At 38.8% G+C, this 16670-nt stretch overlaps 1 protein-coding gene across 1 annotated transcript; it reads right to left on the reverse strand.

The window, feature by feature from the left end:
• Positions 1-1551: 1551 nt before the first annotated feature.
• Positions 1552-2229, reverse strand: PTH (parathyroid hormone). The gene is made up of 2 exons (XM_006865774.1): positions 2144-2229; positions 1552-1813 (listed from the first exon to the last, which is right to left on the reverse strand). Exons 1-2 carry the CDS (start codon positions 2227-2229, stop codon positions 1552-1554), a joined length of 348 nt encoding a protein of 115 aa, XP_006865836.1.
• Between the last annotated feature and the right edge of the window lie 14441 nt (positions 2230-16670).

Consider the following 16670-nt stretch of genomic DNA (forward strand, 5'->3'; position numbering starts at 1 on the left):
TGTGTATAGGTAAATAGATCATTTTTGACTTTAGGTTTCAGATTACTTTCTGCATTTAAAAAGACAACAGAAGTGGCTTTTATGAAATGGTGTTGGTTGCTGTAGAGTTTATGGGCTCCACCCACATGTGCAGAGTAGGGAATGACTGTTGGAAGCAGATCACTAGACATGTCTTCCAAACTCCCTGTGAGTGAGTTTGAACAGCCAACCTTCTGTTAGTAACTGAGCACTTAACAGTTTACACTACCTAGGGACTCCAATAATGCACACAGGGGGACCTAAACTATCTTGGCAGTCAGTCAAGACTGCCCTGAGGAAGGGATATTTGAGCTACTAAGGCATGCATGCAGATGAGAAGTTGCCCAGAGGGATAAAAGTTCAGCCAAAGACCCTAGTTACTAAGGTGCAAGTGTAAGACCCTAGTTATTAAAGTGTAAGGAGGAGATGAGTGCTTAACAGTTTGTGCCATCCAGAGACTCAGATGAAGATGGTAATTAGTGCCTAGCTATTGGACTCCTGGTATGGCACTATAGGATCAGCACTGGCCTGTGAACCACAAGGTGGGCAGTTCAAACCCAACAGCTGCTCTTCGCTGTGAGTCAGAACCAACTCAACGGCACTTAACAACAATTGAAGGTTTGCGAATGTGGTGCTTTGGTGATATTAAAAGGCTATTGTTCAATTTTATCAAAATGAAATACATGATTTAAAATAAGTCTGAGTCCTTTTGACCTAGTCATGGAATCCTGGTGTGACCACTATATGCATTGGACCACAAGATCTGTTCTTCAAACTCACCATTCACTCTTCAGAAACCCTATACAGGGTCGCTATGAGTCAGAACCTTGGACTCAAGGACACTTAATAACAATAGCAACCAACAACAGCAACCTAGTCACAAGCAGCTCTGTTGTCGCTGTAGGAGAAACACTGGACTGCTAACAACAAGGTTGACAGTTCAAATGTCTGTTGACAGTTCATCTACTCTGTTACAGAAAGATGAAGCTTTCTCCTCCTGTAAAGATATACACTCTCAGTACCGCTATGAGTACATTGAATACAGGGTCGCTATGAGTTGGCATTGCCTTGATGATGGTGGGCTTTTTGTTGTTGTTGTTGTTGTTTTTAACCTAGTCATGATCTATTTAAACATATTGCTTTCAGCCATATTCCAAAAGGCAGACTTGTAACAAGTGAAAACACTTAATGCCATTTATTTAGAATTGTGGCCATTAAATGCATATTTTGCATTGTAAGATGGGAGAGAAGGTTGAAAAGCACAAATTTATTCTTTTATAAGTTATGCAATAACATAATTTAAAAGAATAAACAATAGGAGTAGAATAATTTAAAGAGCTTTGTAAATGAATTAAAGTAGAATCAAAAGAATCGATTAAAATGTCAGCTGCAAGGCTCACAGTAGATTACATGTAAAGTCTAGCAGTGTTAGAAATATTGGCACTTGATCATTTTAATAGAGTTTGAAAAATTAGCAGCATGTAATATTGTTGCCCTATACTGTCTGGAGCCATGTTCTGAACATATATGTTTTCACTGGGATTTAGCTTTGATTAATACATCCACATTAGCTTTGTCTGCATCTCCAAGACTTTTTTGGTGTCTTTCCACCAAGATGTTGTCTTCCTTTTTCCGGGGCCTCTGGGCTCCACCATCTCTGGGAGCCACAGGGGCTCCAAGGGCAATAAAATTGTGCACATCCTGCAGTTTCTTGCGCAGCCACTCCACTCTTTCCATGGAGCTCAGATGTTTGCCCAGGTTATGCATAAACTGTATTTCACTCACAGCCCTCTTCCTGGGAATCACAGAAACAGAGAGGGACACTGCATTAACCTCCCACTTCCAAGTCATGAAGCCAATTTATAAAAAGATCCCTTTAGACCCAGAGAGGGAGAGGGACTGTGTGTTGACTACTGGGAGGGGGGCGGGCAGGCTTGCAGGGTATATACCCTGTGGATGGTTGATGATGCATGGAGGGGATTGTAACCATGACAATGAAAAGATATACAATAGGATGAATGTAAAACTAATGTTCTCCCATGTAAACTATCACATAATTCACAATAAACATTAAATCTCTCCCCCCCCCATGCCCTCGCCACACAGAATAGGCTATACTACTTACCTGATAGGTTTCCCTTCCAGTTTTGTAAGGAAACAAATTGCAAACAAGACAACCATTACTTTAGCCATGTCTTTTGTAGACATCATCTTCACTACAAGGAAAAGCAAAAAAATGAAGAATTTAAAAATATTTTTTACATTCCAAGCCCTATAATTACATTTATCATAGTTTACATTCATAACTATACAACCACATGTGAAGTGTGACAGTAAATAATTGATTTTTATGAGAAGCCATTGATATCAACCTCTTTATTTGACAGCTATATTAGGACTTATTAGATATTAAAAGTGCCACAGACTGCCAAAAGAACCAGCAGATCTGGTGTTGGAAGAAGTACAGCCAGAGTGCTCCTTGGAGGCCAGGATGGGCAGCCTTTGTGTCTCATACTTCGGACATATTATTAGGAGGGAGCAGTCACTGGAGAAGGATATCATGTTTGGTCAAGTGGAGGGTTGGAGAAACAGAGGAAGACCCCAGCGAGGTGGATTGGCATAGTGGCAGCAGTGATTGTGAGGTTGGCCCAGGCCTGGGCAGTGTTTCGTTCTGTTGTCTGTAGGGTCTCTGTGAGCTGGTACCGACTCAATGGCACCTAACAACAACAACATTAGCTATATATGTAATTTGACTTAGAAATGAGATGAATTAGTTTTACTTTCCCTAAGCATTTTTTTTTTTTTTTGAGAGTTCTTGTGCAAGTTTTAATATATGAATTTGAAGCCATGTGGGGAATAAAAGAGTTTATTCTTTAGAATTTCCTCCCTTACTTTATGCAGTTTGTGACTAAATGCTTATGAGTTGCTTGAAAATGGTTATTTCTCTAATTAGATAAATTGTTAACACTATTTACTAAGCAAATCCTTTTTCCATAAGTAAATTTCATGCAGGCACTGCAATAATTGCTGTAAAAACAAAATTAATAGGATCTGATTTAAAGAGAGTTTTACTGAGTTAATGCACCCTTCTCAGCTTAATTTGCCAAAGCACTTAAAATCATCTAACGAATTAACTGCTATAGGGATTTAGCAATGTTTGTTAGCATCTTATTTCTTCCATTCATTTTATTTAACAATTAGATTTTCATATAATTTTTAGTTCTTTTTTCGTTTGTTCTTATAAAGCTGTTCGTATAGAAGATTCTTATCATAATCTGCATATAGTAATTGCAAAGGCTGTTATTATAGAAATGCTTTGTCTTAATATCAGTATTCTTCCTTTTAACATATGCGTAGAGTAGCTATGCATTCATATTTAAAGGGAAACAACCACAGGCCTATGGCTAAGGAAATCCCTAAGGTAACACAAAGGAAGGAAAATAGCATCAGATGCAATAAATAATTCTCTATAAGGATCTCTGGTAGCGTAGTGGTTACGAATTGGGCTGCGAACCTTAAGGTCAGCAGTTCGAAACTACCAGCTGCTCCGCGGGAGAGAGATGAGGCATTCTGCTCCCGTAAAGATTAACAGCCTCGGAAACCCTGTGCAGGGTCGCTATGAGTTGGAACCGACTCCACGGCACATAACAACAACAACACATCATTTAGAAGAGCGTGAGAGACAGATCTGCTACGTTCCTTTTCATTGTGTAATATAAAACTATTTATGGAACAACACACAAATATTTTCCAGTTTCAGGTTATATCAGAAGCAGGCATTGTAACTGGAGGGCAAGAGTGTTGGTGTTTATTCCTAGATTTGTCACATTCACTTAGTAAGTTACACCTCTGCTTGGCTTCTTTGTTCTTATTAGGGACTTAGACTTCTTATAAGAATGTCATGAAAAAGAGCTAGAAGATAAAAACTCCTTTAAAATTTATGTCCAAGTTCTCAAAATTGGAAATTAGAAAGGACTGTCATTTATGTAAAGAGAATTCACATATTTAGCAAACAGACAATTTCGTATACAAACTTAGATTTTGATGAGCTACAAAATAAATGGTATGGATATTCTTCAGGGAAAAAAAAAAGGAATTTCAGCCCCAGCTTAATAACTTTCTTTATATTGGCTACTTAAATCAGAATTGTTCATTTTTCATTAGGCTGTCTGATTTCAAATTCTCAATAAAGATTGCACTAAAGCATATGATGCCAAATTTTAATCATTTTGCCTGCAATTTCAGATGAGTTTTAAAAAAGAAGGTATCTGAAAAGACTACAATCACAAAAATCAAAGATTTCAAATTATTTAATTTTATGTTGTGACACTTTATAGGAAACATAATTAGACTCCTCTTTAATGTGTATCTTGAACTGCATGATATTTGCAGACAGTGGTACGCATTGAATAATTTCTTGAGTATCAAACGTCTTCTACAAATTTTAACAGAGAAAATAAACATTACGTACCATACAACCTCTTAGGGCAGGATCTTCTTTCAGGTTAATTAGCAGCTGACACTTTCTTTAATGTTGCATAAACTTGAGAAAGCTCAGGAACTGGACTGCAGCCCTTTAAATGTGACTCTTATATATAGGTCTTGCAGTCACCAAGAGAAACTTCTACTGTAACAGGAGATGTCACTCCCATTTTTCTGAATCTCAACTATAGGATCAGAGCCACATACACCCACCTACTGGGTGGTGTCCACTCCTCTTAAGTTTTAAATAACTGATTACTAAAAGAAAAATAATGTGGGTCTGGGAAAGGGATTTGTGGAAAGACTCCTAACAAATGTTAAATTGTACAACCAGAAAAATTCAGACAAGGTCAACGAGTCTAAATTTGTATTATTAAAAAAGCTGATTGCAAAGATTTATGATAAAGGCATCGTTGTACTTGAAAGTGAAATCTGAAAATAGGATAAATGTATTATGACCATATGAACCAGCATTAAGAAGTTAGTGAAAAATTCCAGCAACTTTTAATTCTGCTTTCCCATGAACTTTTTGAAGCCACCTCATACTATTGGTACAATTGTTATGAGGATTATAAGGAATAATAGCACTTACTTAATAAACCATTGCAACTAATCCATATCATTCTTGGTCTTCCTTTACAAAAATAACTATTTTATTGAACTGTCCAAAATAATTTGAGAAAATGCTCTAAGTACATAATTATTTTTAAAGCCTTCAAAAAATGAAAATAATTTAGAAATGAATTTAATTTACATTTTATTTATACATTTAAATTTGTAATAATAGAACTTAGTTAGCACTAGTTGTATGCTAGACTTTACTTACATCATGAGGTAATGATAGTTTAGTAAGATCCCTGGTTGTGTAGCAGTAAAGTGCTCAGCTATGAACCGAAACGTCACCAATTTGAACCCACCAACTGCTCCACAGAAGAAAGAAACGACAGTCTGCTTCAGTAAAGATTTATTACCTTGGAAATCTTGGGGAGAAGTTCCCCTCTATCCTACAGAACCACTATGAGTCAGAAGCAACTCAATAGCAACAGAGGGGATTTGGTGGTTTCGTGGTAGAAGTTTTACTTTCCATGTAGGAGACTTGGGTTCCATTCCTGGTCAGTGCAACTCAAGCATTGCTGTTGTTGTTTAATGCCACTGAGTCGGTTCTGACTCATAGCGACCCTGTGTACAGTTTCTGAGGAGCAGCTGGTGGGTTTGAACTGTCAACCTTGTGGTTCATAGCTCAGTACTGACCCTGCAGCACCACAAGTCCTCAAGCATAGTCACCGCCTTTTGTCTGCGGAGGCTTTTGTGTTGCTATGATACTATACAGATTTCAGTAGAGCTTCCTGACTAAAACAGACTGCAAAGAAAGACCTGCTGATCTACTTCCAAAAAGTCAGCCAATGTAAACCCTATGGATCACAATATAGTATCCCATTAAGTCTTCATAGGGGAGTCTCTGGGTATCGCAAGCACCTAAAGTGCCAGGCTGCTACCTACAAAGTTGGGAATGTGCAAAAGCTAGACTTCAACATAGGTCTTTATGATTCCAGAGTCATATGACTCTTACTTTCGACACCAGTTATCCCATAGAAATGTAGGCCTTCTTTGAAAGTCTTCTTAACTAATTTGCCTAACAGACCTTTGCAACCTTTTTGCCCAGGTGTTTGATCTTGAACAGCATATTCCGCAGCTGATGACTGGGGTCTTGTCTCAAAATGGAATGGAGGCATGATGTTGCCATCTGTCTGCATTCAAATGTTACTCTAGTCTGGTCCCCGCCTCTCAGATCAAGATCCTTTGAATGTTCTTATTACATCTTAGGATCATTTAGCCATTCCCAGACCTGGTTCAGTTCTCTTAATTCTTATTATTTATTTATTCTTAATTTAAATTGTTTTATTTTTGAGGTAGGGTAGGATAAGGAGTTAGGTTTAGGTCAGGCCTAGGACTTTGTTTAGTGTTGAGGTTATGGTTAGGACTAGAGTCCTGTTGTGATGCTGTAGAATTATCACTGGACTGCTAACCACAAGGTTGGTGGTTCAAACCCACCAGCTGCTCCTCAGAAATCTTATACTGGGTCAACTCTGAGCTGGAACTGACTTGATGGCACTTAACAACAAGGTTTTGTGTAAGGGCTAGGGCTAGGATTAGGCCTTGGTCTAGTTTTAGAGTTACAGTTAGGTTTATTTTTATTTATTTCATTTTTCCTTGAAATTGATTTGATTGCGTCTTCATCTGGAAGTTCTGTAATTACATTATTATCTCGTTTTATTTTTGTTGTTGTCGTTACAGCTGATATTTATAGTTCCCCATTTTTAGTCTTGCAGGCTTGTTTTGTATCATCTGCATCTGATGCAGATGATACACCCTTGCTTGCTGAAAGTGAAGAGGACTTAAAACATTTACTGATGAAGATCAAAGAGCACAGTCTTCAGTATGGATTACATCTCAATGTCAAGAAAACAAACATCCTCACCACTGATCAATAAACAACATTCTTATCAATGGAGAATAGATTGAAGTTGTCAAGAACTTCATTCTTCTTGGATCAACTATCAACACTCACGGAAGCAGCAGTCAAGAAATCAAACGACGTATTGCATTAGGCAAATCTGCAGCACAAGACCTTTTTAAAGTGTTTTGAGCAAAGATGTCAGCTTGAAGACTAAGGTGCGCCTAACTCAAGCCATGATATTTTCAATTATCTCATATGCATGGGAAAGCTGGACAGTGAATAAGGAAGACCGTAGAAGAATTGATGCTTTTGAGTTAAGGTGTTGGAGGAGAATATTGAAAGTGCCATTGGCTGCCAAAAGAACCAATAGCTCTGTTTTGAAAGAATTGCAGCCAGAGAGCTCCTTGGAGGCCAAGATGGCCAAACTTCATCTCTCATACTTTGGACATATTGTCAGGAGGGACCAGTCACTGGAGAGAGAGAGATATCATGCTTGGTAAGGTAAAGGATCAGAGAAAAAGAGGAAGACCCCCCAGTGAGATGAATTGGCAAAGTGGCAGCATTAATGGGCTCAAGCATGGCAACAATTATGAGGTTGTCCAGGACCAGACGGTGTTTTGTTCTGTTGCGCATAGGGTCACTATGAGTTGGTACTGACTCGATGGCACTTCAGTCTTTTCTCTATTGATAAGAATGTTGTTTATTGGTACAGTGGTGAGGATTTTTGTTTTCTTTACATTGAGATACAATCCATATCAAAGGCTATGATCTCCGATCTTTATCAGTAAGTATTTTAAGTCCTCTTCACTTTCAGCAAGCAAGGTTGTATCATCTACATATCGCAGGTTGTTAATGAGTCTTCCTCCAATCCTGATGCCACGTTTTTCTTCATAGAACCCAGTTTCTCAGATTATTTGCTCAGCATACAGGTTGAATACATTTGGTGAAAGAATACAACCCTGTCTCACACCCTTCCTAATTTTAAACTGACTCATAGCAACCCTGTATAGGGTTTCTGTGGAACGGCTAGCAGGTTTGAACTGCCAACCCTGCAGTCAGCAATTCAGTGCTTATCCTAAAGTGCCACACTATATGCTAGAGGCTTTATTAATCATAGTCCTAGTATAGCGATGACGGATTAGTACTTGACCACATGGTCAGTTTGAACTATAAGGCTGGTGTTTGAACTTACCAGCTACTCCTCAGAAACACTATACAGGGTCACTATGAGTTGGAACGAACTCGATGGCACTTAACAACAACAAGATAGTAATTATCAGATGACTGAGACATAATCCCTGCCCTCAAGTTTAACAGATAATTATAACATCATTACAGAGATTTGACCAAAACCTATAAAGACAGTGACCAAATTTCTCTGGAAGCATTGGAGACTATTTACTGAGACGCTGAATTGAGTTTTCCATTAGAGAAGGTGGACAAGGGTGAGGGTTGTTGTTGTTGTTATATGCTGTGGAGTCGGTTCCGACTCATAGCGACCCTGCACAGGGTTTCCGAGGCTGTAAATCTTTACGGGAGTAGAAAGCCTCATCTTTCTCCCGCGGAACAGCTGGTAGTTTCGAACTGCTGACCCTGAGGTTCGCAGCCCAATTCGTAACCACTACGCTACCAGAGCTCCTTCTAGAAGAAGGGAAATGGGAGACAATTCTGAAAAAAGTAAGTTGGGTACAAGCTTTGGAAGGTGTTTGTGTATATGCTAAAAAATTTTATCTTATAGTCCTCTCTAAACTCATGCCTTAGTACCATTTAGTAAATTAGTACAATTTTTGTTCCTACAGATATTTTATAGGACTACTTCACCTTCCCAAGAAGTAGCGATAAGCCAAGATTTGGCACATGTTTATCTGAACCATCAGGCACTTGGACTGCAGGCATTAGCTAGAAGGAAAGCATTTAGGAATAAGAGGGCTAGGGGCTATGTGGGCATAGTAATAAAAAGAAGAGCTGAGCACAGCTTTCTGCTTTGAAAAGCTCAGCCTTTCTTAGTATTCTCAAATTCTCTCAAACCAGGATCAGATTATTGTATTACTCCTTTTTGAGAAGGGTAAAAGGACATGTTGAACCTATGGCCTTATGAGAGGTTAGGCTGAGAACAATATTTTTCCTTTTGTTTTCTCAACAGAAATGAGTATGGCTTTGGGGATCTACCATCAAATGGAGGCTTTCAGACTGGGAAATCCAAATACAGGTCTCCTAAGTCAATGTTTGCAAACAGATTGGATGGTATCTAAATATTGATTGATTCTTTTGCATTAAGCTTCTCTGCAGTACATTAAACTACTTTTTGATTTGTCCGAATGAAAACTTCTTCCATTCTTTCTCTCACCAAACCCTAAACGTATTTCTAATTAGAGACAGTTAGCAAAAATGCTACAAAGAAACCAGCTGTGGTCAAGTTGCGTCTTACTCATGGTGACCCCATGTGTGTCTGAGTACAATGCATTCCACAGGGTTTTCAATACCTGCTTTTCAGAAGGTCTCTGAGTGGATTCAGTTTTGGTTTGCAGTCAGGTGACATTACTTGTTTTTTTTTTTGTGTGTGTGTGTGTGTGTGTGCATTGTATCAGTGAACATCCATCTATGAATGCATTTTCAGCCTTCTGCATGTTTATGCAGATTTTCAGAGTGGTAAGTTGGCATGCACCACTTTTACAGTCAGAGGCATCTCTAGAGGCAAGAACTGAAAGTAAATGGTGAGCTATTGGATGTCTGGGATGAGACAATCATTGTAAATACAGCAAGGAAGGGCTCTACCTTGACACAGTGTAAACTTAGAGTGTCACTTGGGGAAGCTTTAGATCTTTATTTGATTGAAAGATTCTAGTTTTCAGATGCCTCTGCAATGTTCTCTGGGACATAAGTAAAGAATGAAACTTGTCCTTGGTCTTTGAGTGTTCCTCATTCTAAAGCTCTCTGACATTTAATCCATTCTTATCCTTCGTTTCTTCAAGAAATGGAGGGAAAGAGGTGGACTCACTTGAAAAATCTTCATTTTTTAAACCATAAGGAAGATGATAGCTTTAGTAATTTCATCCATAAATGAAGCCTCACATTCTTGGTTACCTTTTCCAAAAAGCTTAATGCCAATTCTCCTGATTCTAATTCTTTTTGTTGTCCCATAAATGTACTTGGTGTTTTTAGACCAAGCATTCCAATTTCAAGTTTAGGTATTATGGCCTCCTCAGTTAATGTAGAGCTTCCTCTGGACTAGATAGATACCATTCTGATATACTCTTTTACCTTTCATAGACTCTAATAATGCAACTTATGAAACAACAAACAGAATAACATGTGTCACATCCCCTTCCCTGTGTTCAACTGGGGCCAGTAGGCTGTCTACTTGAGTTGCTTTCCCTTTTGTCTTTGAAATAGTGTGGGAAAATAGCAGGACAGGGGTATTGATTTCCCATTATCTCTAATTTGGAGGACCTGGGTCTGCAGAACAACAGTTTAGGAATGCCAAAGCAGCAATCTTAATTATGATTTCAGCTTATCACAGTAAAGATTGGGTGGGCACTTATAATCAGACAGGCAAAAAGCAGTAGAAATTTCCCTGTTCATAATGTACTTCCAAGGGAGTATGGTGGTTCTGTATGGCAAATCACAAGGTCAGTGATTCAAGCCCACTAGCCACCCCATGAGAGAAAGATGAGGCTATCTGCTCCTGCAAAGATTTACAGCCTCAGAAACCCTAGACATGGTCGCTATGAGTCAATACTGACTCCGCAGGACTAAACAACAACAGTTATCTTCCCGGATTCTGTTTTCATATGATTTTTAGTTTTTGTAAGCTTGGGGCATCTTAACTTTTCAGGGTCTCAAGTTTCATATGTCAAAACAGTATATTACCTCCTCTCCTTTGAGTTAAGAGTTTTCTCATGGGAGCTTTAATATGTGGGTGAAAGTACTTTCTGTATAAAGGAAATTCAAAATATGCTTGCTGTATATGGGAATTCTGACAGTGTTTCTCTGCTATTCATAAGGTTTTCAGTGACTAAAGATTCAGAAGTAGTTCATCGCTCCTTCTTCCTAGTCTGTCTTCATCTGGAAGCTCATCTGAAACCTGCCCACCAGGGGTGACCCTGGTGGTATTTAAAATACCGGTGGCATAGCTTTCAGAATCACAGAAATTCACAAGCCACCACAGTACAACAAACTGACAGATGAATGGTGTTGGAGGAGAATATTGAACGTGCCATGGGCTGCCAAAAGAACCAACAGATCTGTATTGGAAGAAGTGCAGCCAGAGTGCTCCTTGGAGACCAAGATGGCCAAACTTCGTCTCTGCTCCCTTCTTCCTCCTGATAACATGCCCAAAGTGCTTGAGATGAACTCTCACTATCCTCTTTTCTAAGAAGCATTCTGGCTGGCTTCTTCCAAGAGAGATTTGTTGATTCTTCTGGCTGTCCATGATATTTCCAAGATTCTTCACTGATGCAATAATTCAAATGCATCATTTCTTCTCCAGTCCTCCTTATTTGTTGCCCAGCTTTCACATGCATATGAGGTGACTGAGAGCACCATGGCTTAGATAAGGTACACCTTAGTCCTCAGAGAAATAACTTGGCTTTTTAGGATTTTCAAGAGGGTTTTGGCACTAGATTTGCCCAATGCAATACGTCATTTGATTTCGTGACTGCTTTGTCTATGAGTGTTGACTGTGGATCCAAGTACAATGAAATCCTTGACAACTTCAATTTTTTTGTTTGTCACGAAGTTGTTTATTGTCAATTATGAGGATTTTTTTTCTGTACATTGACTTGTAATCCATACAGAAACCTTCAATAATCTTCATTAGTAAGTACTTTCAGTCCTGTTTGCTTTCAGCAAGCAAGGTAAATACACTGAACACTAAAGACCTGAGGTATTGTGGGATGACATCAAGAACATCATGCATATCACAGATTGTTAATGAGCCTTCCGCCAATCTTGATGCCATGCTCTTCCTCATATAATCCAGCTTGTTGGATTATTTACTCAGCAAACAGATGAAATAAACATGATGAAAGTGTACCACCCTGATGTATACATACCTTTCCTGATTGTGAAACATCCAGTATCCCCTTGATCTGTTCTAAAGACTGCTGTTTTGTCGAGGTACTAGTTCCTCATGAGTACAAAGAAGTGTTCTGAAATACCCATTCTTCACGATGTTATCCATAGTTTGTTATGATCCACACAGTTGAATACCTTTATACAGTTAATAAAGCACAAGTAAGCATGTTTCAGAGTCCTGGTGTGGCGCTGTGGGTTAATGAGCTAGACTGCAAAGCCGTTTGAACTGCAAGGTCGGCGCTTCAAGCTCACCAGCTACTCCTCGGAAACCCTATACAGGGTCACTATGGGTCAAAACTGACTTGACGACACTTAACAACAACAACAAGCATGTTTCTGGTATTCTCCGCTTTCAGCCAAGATCCATCTAATGTCAGCGATGATATCCTTCATTGCACATTCTCTTCTGAATCAGATGGAATTTCTGGCAATACCCTGTCAATATACTGCTGCAACTGTTTTTGAAATTATCTTCAGAATTTTACTTGCATGTGATATTAATGGTATTGTCCCAGAATTTCAGCATTCTGAGGGATCACCTTTTTTGGAATGGACATAAATATGTATCTCTTCCAGCCTGTTGGACAGGGAGCTGTCTTCCAAATTTCTTGGCATACACTACTGCTGAAGCTTTGTTTTTCACTAATGTCTTCAGTGCAGCTTAGATTTCTTATGCAGCTTAGATTTCTTAGAACCATCAGTTCTTGATCATATGCTACCTCTTGAAATGGCTGGATATTATTGTTGTTGTTAGGTGCCATCGAGTTGGTACCGACTTATAGTGACCCTATGTACAACAGAATGAAGCACTGGTCCTGGCCTACCTCATAATCATTGCTAAGCCTGAGCCCATCACAGCCACCACCGTGCCAATCTATCTCGTTGGGGGTCTTCTCTTTTTCTCTGACCCTCCATTTTACCAAACATGATATGCTTCCCCAGAGACTGGTCCCTCATGATACTATGTCTGAAGTACGAGAATCAAAGTTTGTCCATCCTGACTTCCAAGGAGAACTCTGACTGTACTTCTTCCAGTACAGATCTTTTTGTTCTTTTGGCAGTTCGTGGCACTTTTAATATTCTTCTCCAACACCAAAACTCAAATGCATCAATTCTTCTGCAGTCTTCCTTATTCACTGTCCAAAGAATGCATATGAAGTTATTGAAAATATCTTAGTTCTCAAACTGACATTTTTGCTCTTCAACACTTTAAAGAGGTCTTGTGCAGCAGATTGAATATAGACCAATTATTTTTGGTACACTGACTCTGTGTATTCCTTCCATCTTCTTTTAATGCTTCCTGTTTCATTCAATACCTTGCCCGTTGAATACTCCAGTGCTGCAGCTTGAGGCTTGAATAATTTCTTCATTTCTCTCATCTAGGAAATGTTGAATATGTTCTTTCCTTTATGTTTCTAACTCCAGGGCTTTGAACATTTTGTTATAATACTTTACTTTGTATTCTCGAGCTGTCCTTTGAAATCTTCTGTTCAGCTCCTTTACTTCATTTCTTCCATTAGCTTTAGTTGAAGAGCAAGTTTCAGCATCTCTTCTAAAATTCATTTTGGTCTTTTGTTGCTGTCTTTTAAATAATCTAATGCTTTCTTCATGTATAATATTCTTGATATCACCCCACAACACCCCTGGTCTTTAGTGTTCAATGTGTCAAATCTGCACCTCAGATGGTCTCTAAATTCAGCTGGGATAAACTCAAGGTCATATTTTGGTTCTTGTTGACTTTTTAAACTTTTCTTCAGCTTCAGTCTGAACTTGCATATGAGTAATTGATGGTCTGTTTCACAGTCTGCCCCTCACCTTGTTTTGACTGATGATATTGAGCTTCTTCAGCATCTCTTTACATAGACGTATTGACTAATTTGATTCTTGTGTATTCTATCTGGCATGGTCCAAATGTATAGCTGCCATTGTGTTGTTCAAAAAGAGATATTTGCAATAAATAAGTTGTTAGTCTTACAAAATTTTGTCATGCAATCTCCAGTATCATTTTTGTCACTAAAACCATATTTTCTGACTACTGATCCTTCCTCTTTGTTTCCAACTTTTGCATTCCATTCACCAGTAATTATCAGTACATCTTGATTGCATGTTTGATCAATTTCAGACTGAAGAAGTTGGTTGCTGTTGTTGCTAAGTATCATTGAGTCCATTCCAAGTCATAGCAACCCTGTACAGGGCTTCTGAGGAACAGCTGGTAGGTTGGTGAGCTTGAACTGCTGACCTAATGATTTGCAGTCTACAGCGCCACACCAGGAGTTGGTAGAATTCTTAAATTTCATCATCTTTGGCTTTAGTAATTGATGTTTAAATTTGAATGATAGTGATATTACCTGGTCTTCCTTGTTGTTATTGTTGAGTGCCATTGAGTCGGTTCCAACTCAGAAATAGTTTCTGAGGAGCAGCTAGTGACTTTGAACCACCATCCTTGTGGTTCAAACTGACCTTGTAGTCCAGTGCTTATCCTACAGCACCACACCAGAATTCTGGTCTTCCTTGTAGACATACGTATATTATCCTATCAAAGATAGCATTGTACTTCAAGTTAGATCTTGAATGGTTTTGACAATGAATGCGATGCTATCCCTCATCAATTTGTCATTCCTGGCATAGTAAATCAAATGACTATCTGATTCAAAATGACAAATACGAGTACAGTTTAGCTGACTAATGCCTAGGATGTCGATCTTTATGCATTCTGTTTCATTTTTTACAACTTCCAATTTTCCTAGAGTCATGTTTCATACATTTCCCATTCTGATTATTAAAGGATATTTGCAACTGTTTTTTCTCATTTTGAGTTGTGCTCCATCAGCAAATGAAGGTCCTAAAAGCTTTTCTGCGTCCACAGTACAAAGGCTGATGCTACTTTGAGGAGGCAGCTCTTCTCCAGTCATATTTTGAGTTCCTTCCAACCTGAGGAGCTCATCTTCTGGCACTATGTCAGACAGTGCCCACTGATAGTCATAAGGTTTTCAGTGGCAAACCTTTCAGAAGTGCTCTGCCTCTCCTTCTTCCTAATCTGCCATAGTCTGGAAGCTCCACTGACACCTGTCTAGCAGAGGTGACACTGCCAGTATTTCAAATACCAGTGACATAGCTTCCAGCATCACACAAGCCAACACTTACTTGTCTGTCAGTTTGTTGTACCGTGTGTGTGTGTGTGTATATATATATATATATATACACAGAGGTGGTGGTTGTGTGCCACTGAGTCAATTTCAACTCATAGAGAGCCTGTATAGTGATTCCACAAAATAAGCACTGGATTGCAAACCACAAGGCCCTCAGTTTGAGCCTGCCAACCTCTTCATGGGGGAAAGTTGAGACTTTCTGCTCCTGCAAAGATTTGAAGCCTCAGAAACCCTATATACGGTTGCTATGAGTCAGAGCCAACTTGATGGTGTGTAACAACAACTTCAGCAACATATAGACTCCTGGTGTGGTGCTGTAGGATCAGCATTGGACTGTGAACCACAACGTAGGCAGTTCAACCCCACCAGCTGCTCCTCGGAAATCCTGTACAGGGTTGCTATGAGTTCAGATCAACTAGATGGCACTTAACAACATAGTGACCCTGTATAGGATTCTGAGGAGCAACTGTGGATTTTAACCACCAACTTAGTAGTTAGCAGTCCAGAACTCTCTGATGTGGCACTATACAGGGTTTCCAAGGCTGTGAACTTTACAGGAGCAGAAAGTTTCATTTTTCTCCTAGGAGTGGCTGTTGGGTTCAAACCATCAAACTTGTGGTTCATGGTCCATTGTTTATCTTATGTGTATATACATAGACATAGATCTATATATCTATATATATAGCAGTCCTGTGGCTCAGTAGGATAAAAAATATTGGGACCTTTTCATCAGACGGTATGATTTAAGTGTTTCAAAGAAGCTGAGCAGATTTTAACTGTATTTGATAAAGAGTCAAGAGTTTTGAATGTGAGAGAATTAAAAATACTGAATAGTATAAAATCACCAAAAATTTTTTAATCATTTAGTTTGAATAGTGTCTTAGGCTGTGTTCTCTAGAGAAACAAGAAGAGTGATAAAGTCTCCAATATTCATGCTGTTTTTTTTAAAAAAAAAATTCCACTGAGTGAAGATTGCTTATTTCTTGTTCATGTCTTTCAGTATCTTTTCAGTAGTAAGATTACACAAATTAGAAGAGCATACTGTGTTATTAAAGTACTATGGGATCCTGTTGTGGCACTGTAGGATAAACACTGGATTACTAACCATTACTAAGGTCAGTAGTTCAAATCCACCAGCTGCTCTTCAGAAACCCTGTACTGGATCGCTATGAGTCAGAACCGACTCCACTGTACTGACCAACAACAAAATGCTGCTTAAAGAAACCTGTTGAAGTGTTAAAGAAAACCGTATCTCTTTAGATGTCAAAGCTGCTATTAAATGGGGCATTACATATGAACAGAAAAATAATATCCAACTTGAAGTGGATAATTACTAGAGGACTTACCAGGATAATCTTTTCAAATGATTTTCATCCCTTGAAGAATTCTGTTTTTTACATGGATATTCCTAGGTTATCATCCAGCATGGGAAAAATTAAGGCTGTCATGTACAGTGTTGAAGAAAAGCAGCAATAAAAATTGATGAT

The sequence above is a fragment of the Chrysochloris asiatica genome, unplaced genomic scaffold (assembly GCF_000296735.1).
Source record: "Chrysochloris asiatica unplaced genomic scaffold, ChrAsi1.0 scaffold00083, whole genome shotgun sequence".
In the NCBI taxonomy this organism is placed as follows: domain Eukaryota; kingdom Metazoa; phylum Chordata; class Mammalia; order Afrosoricida; family Chrysochloridae; genus Chrysochloris; species Chrysochloris asiatica.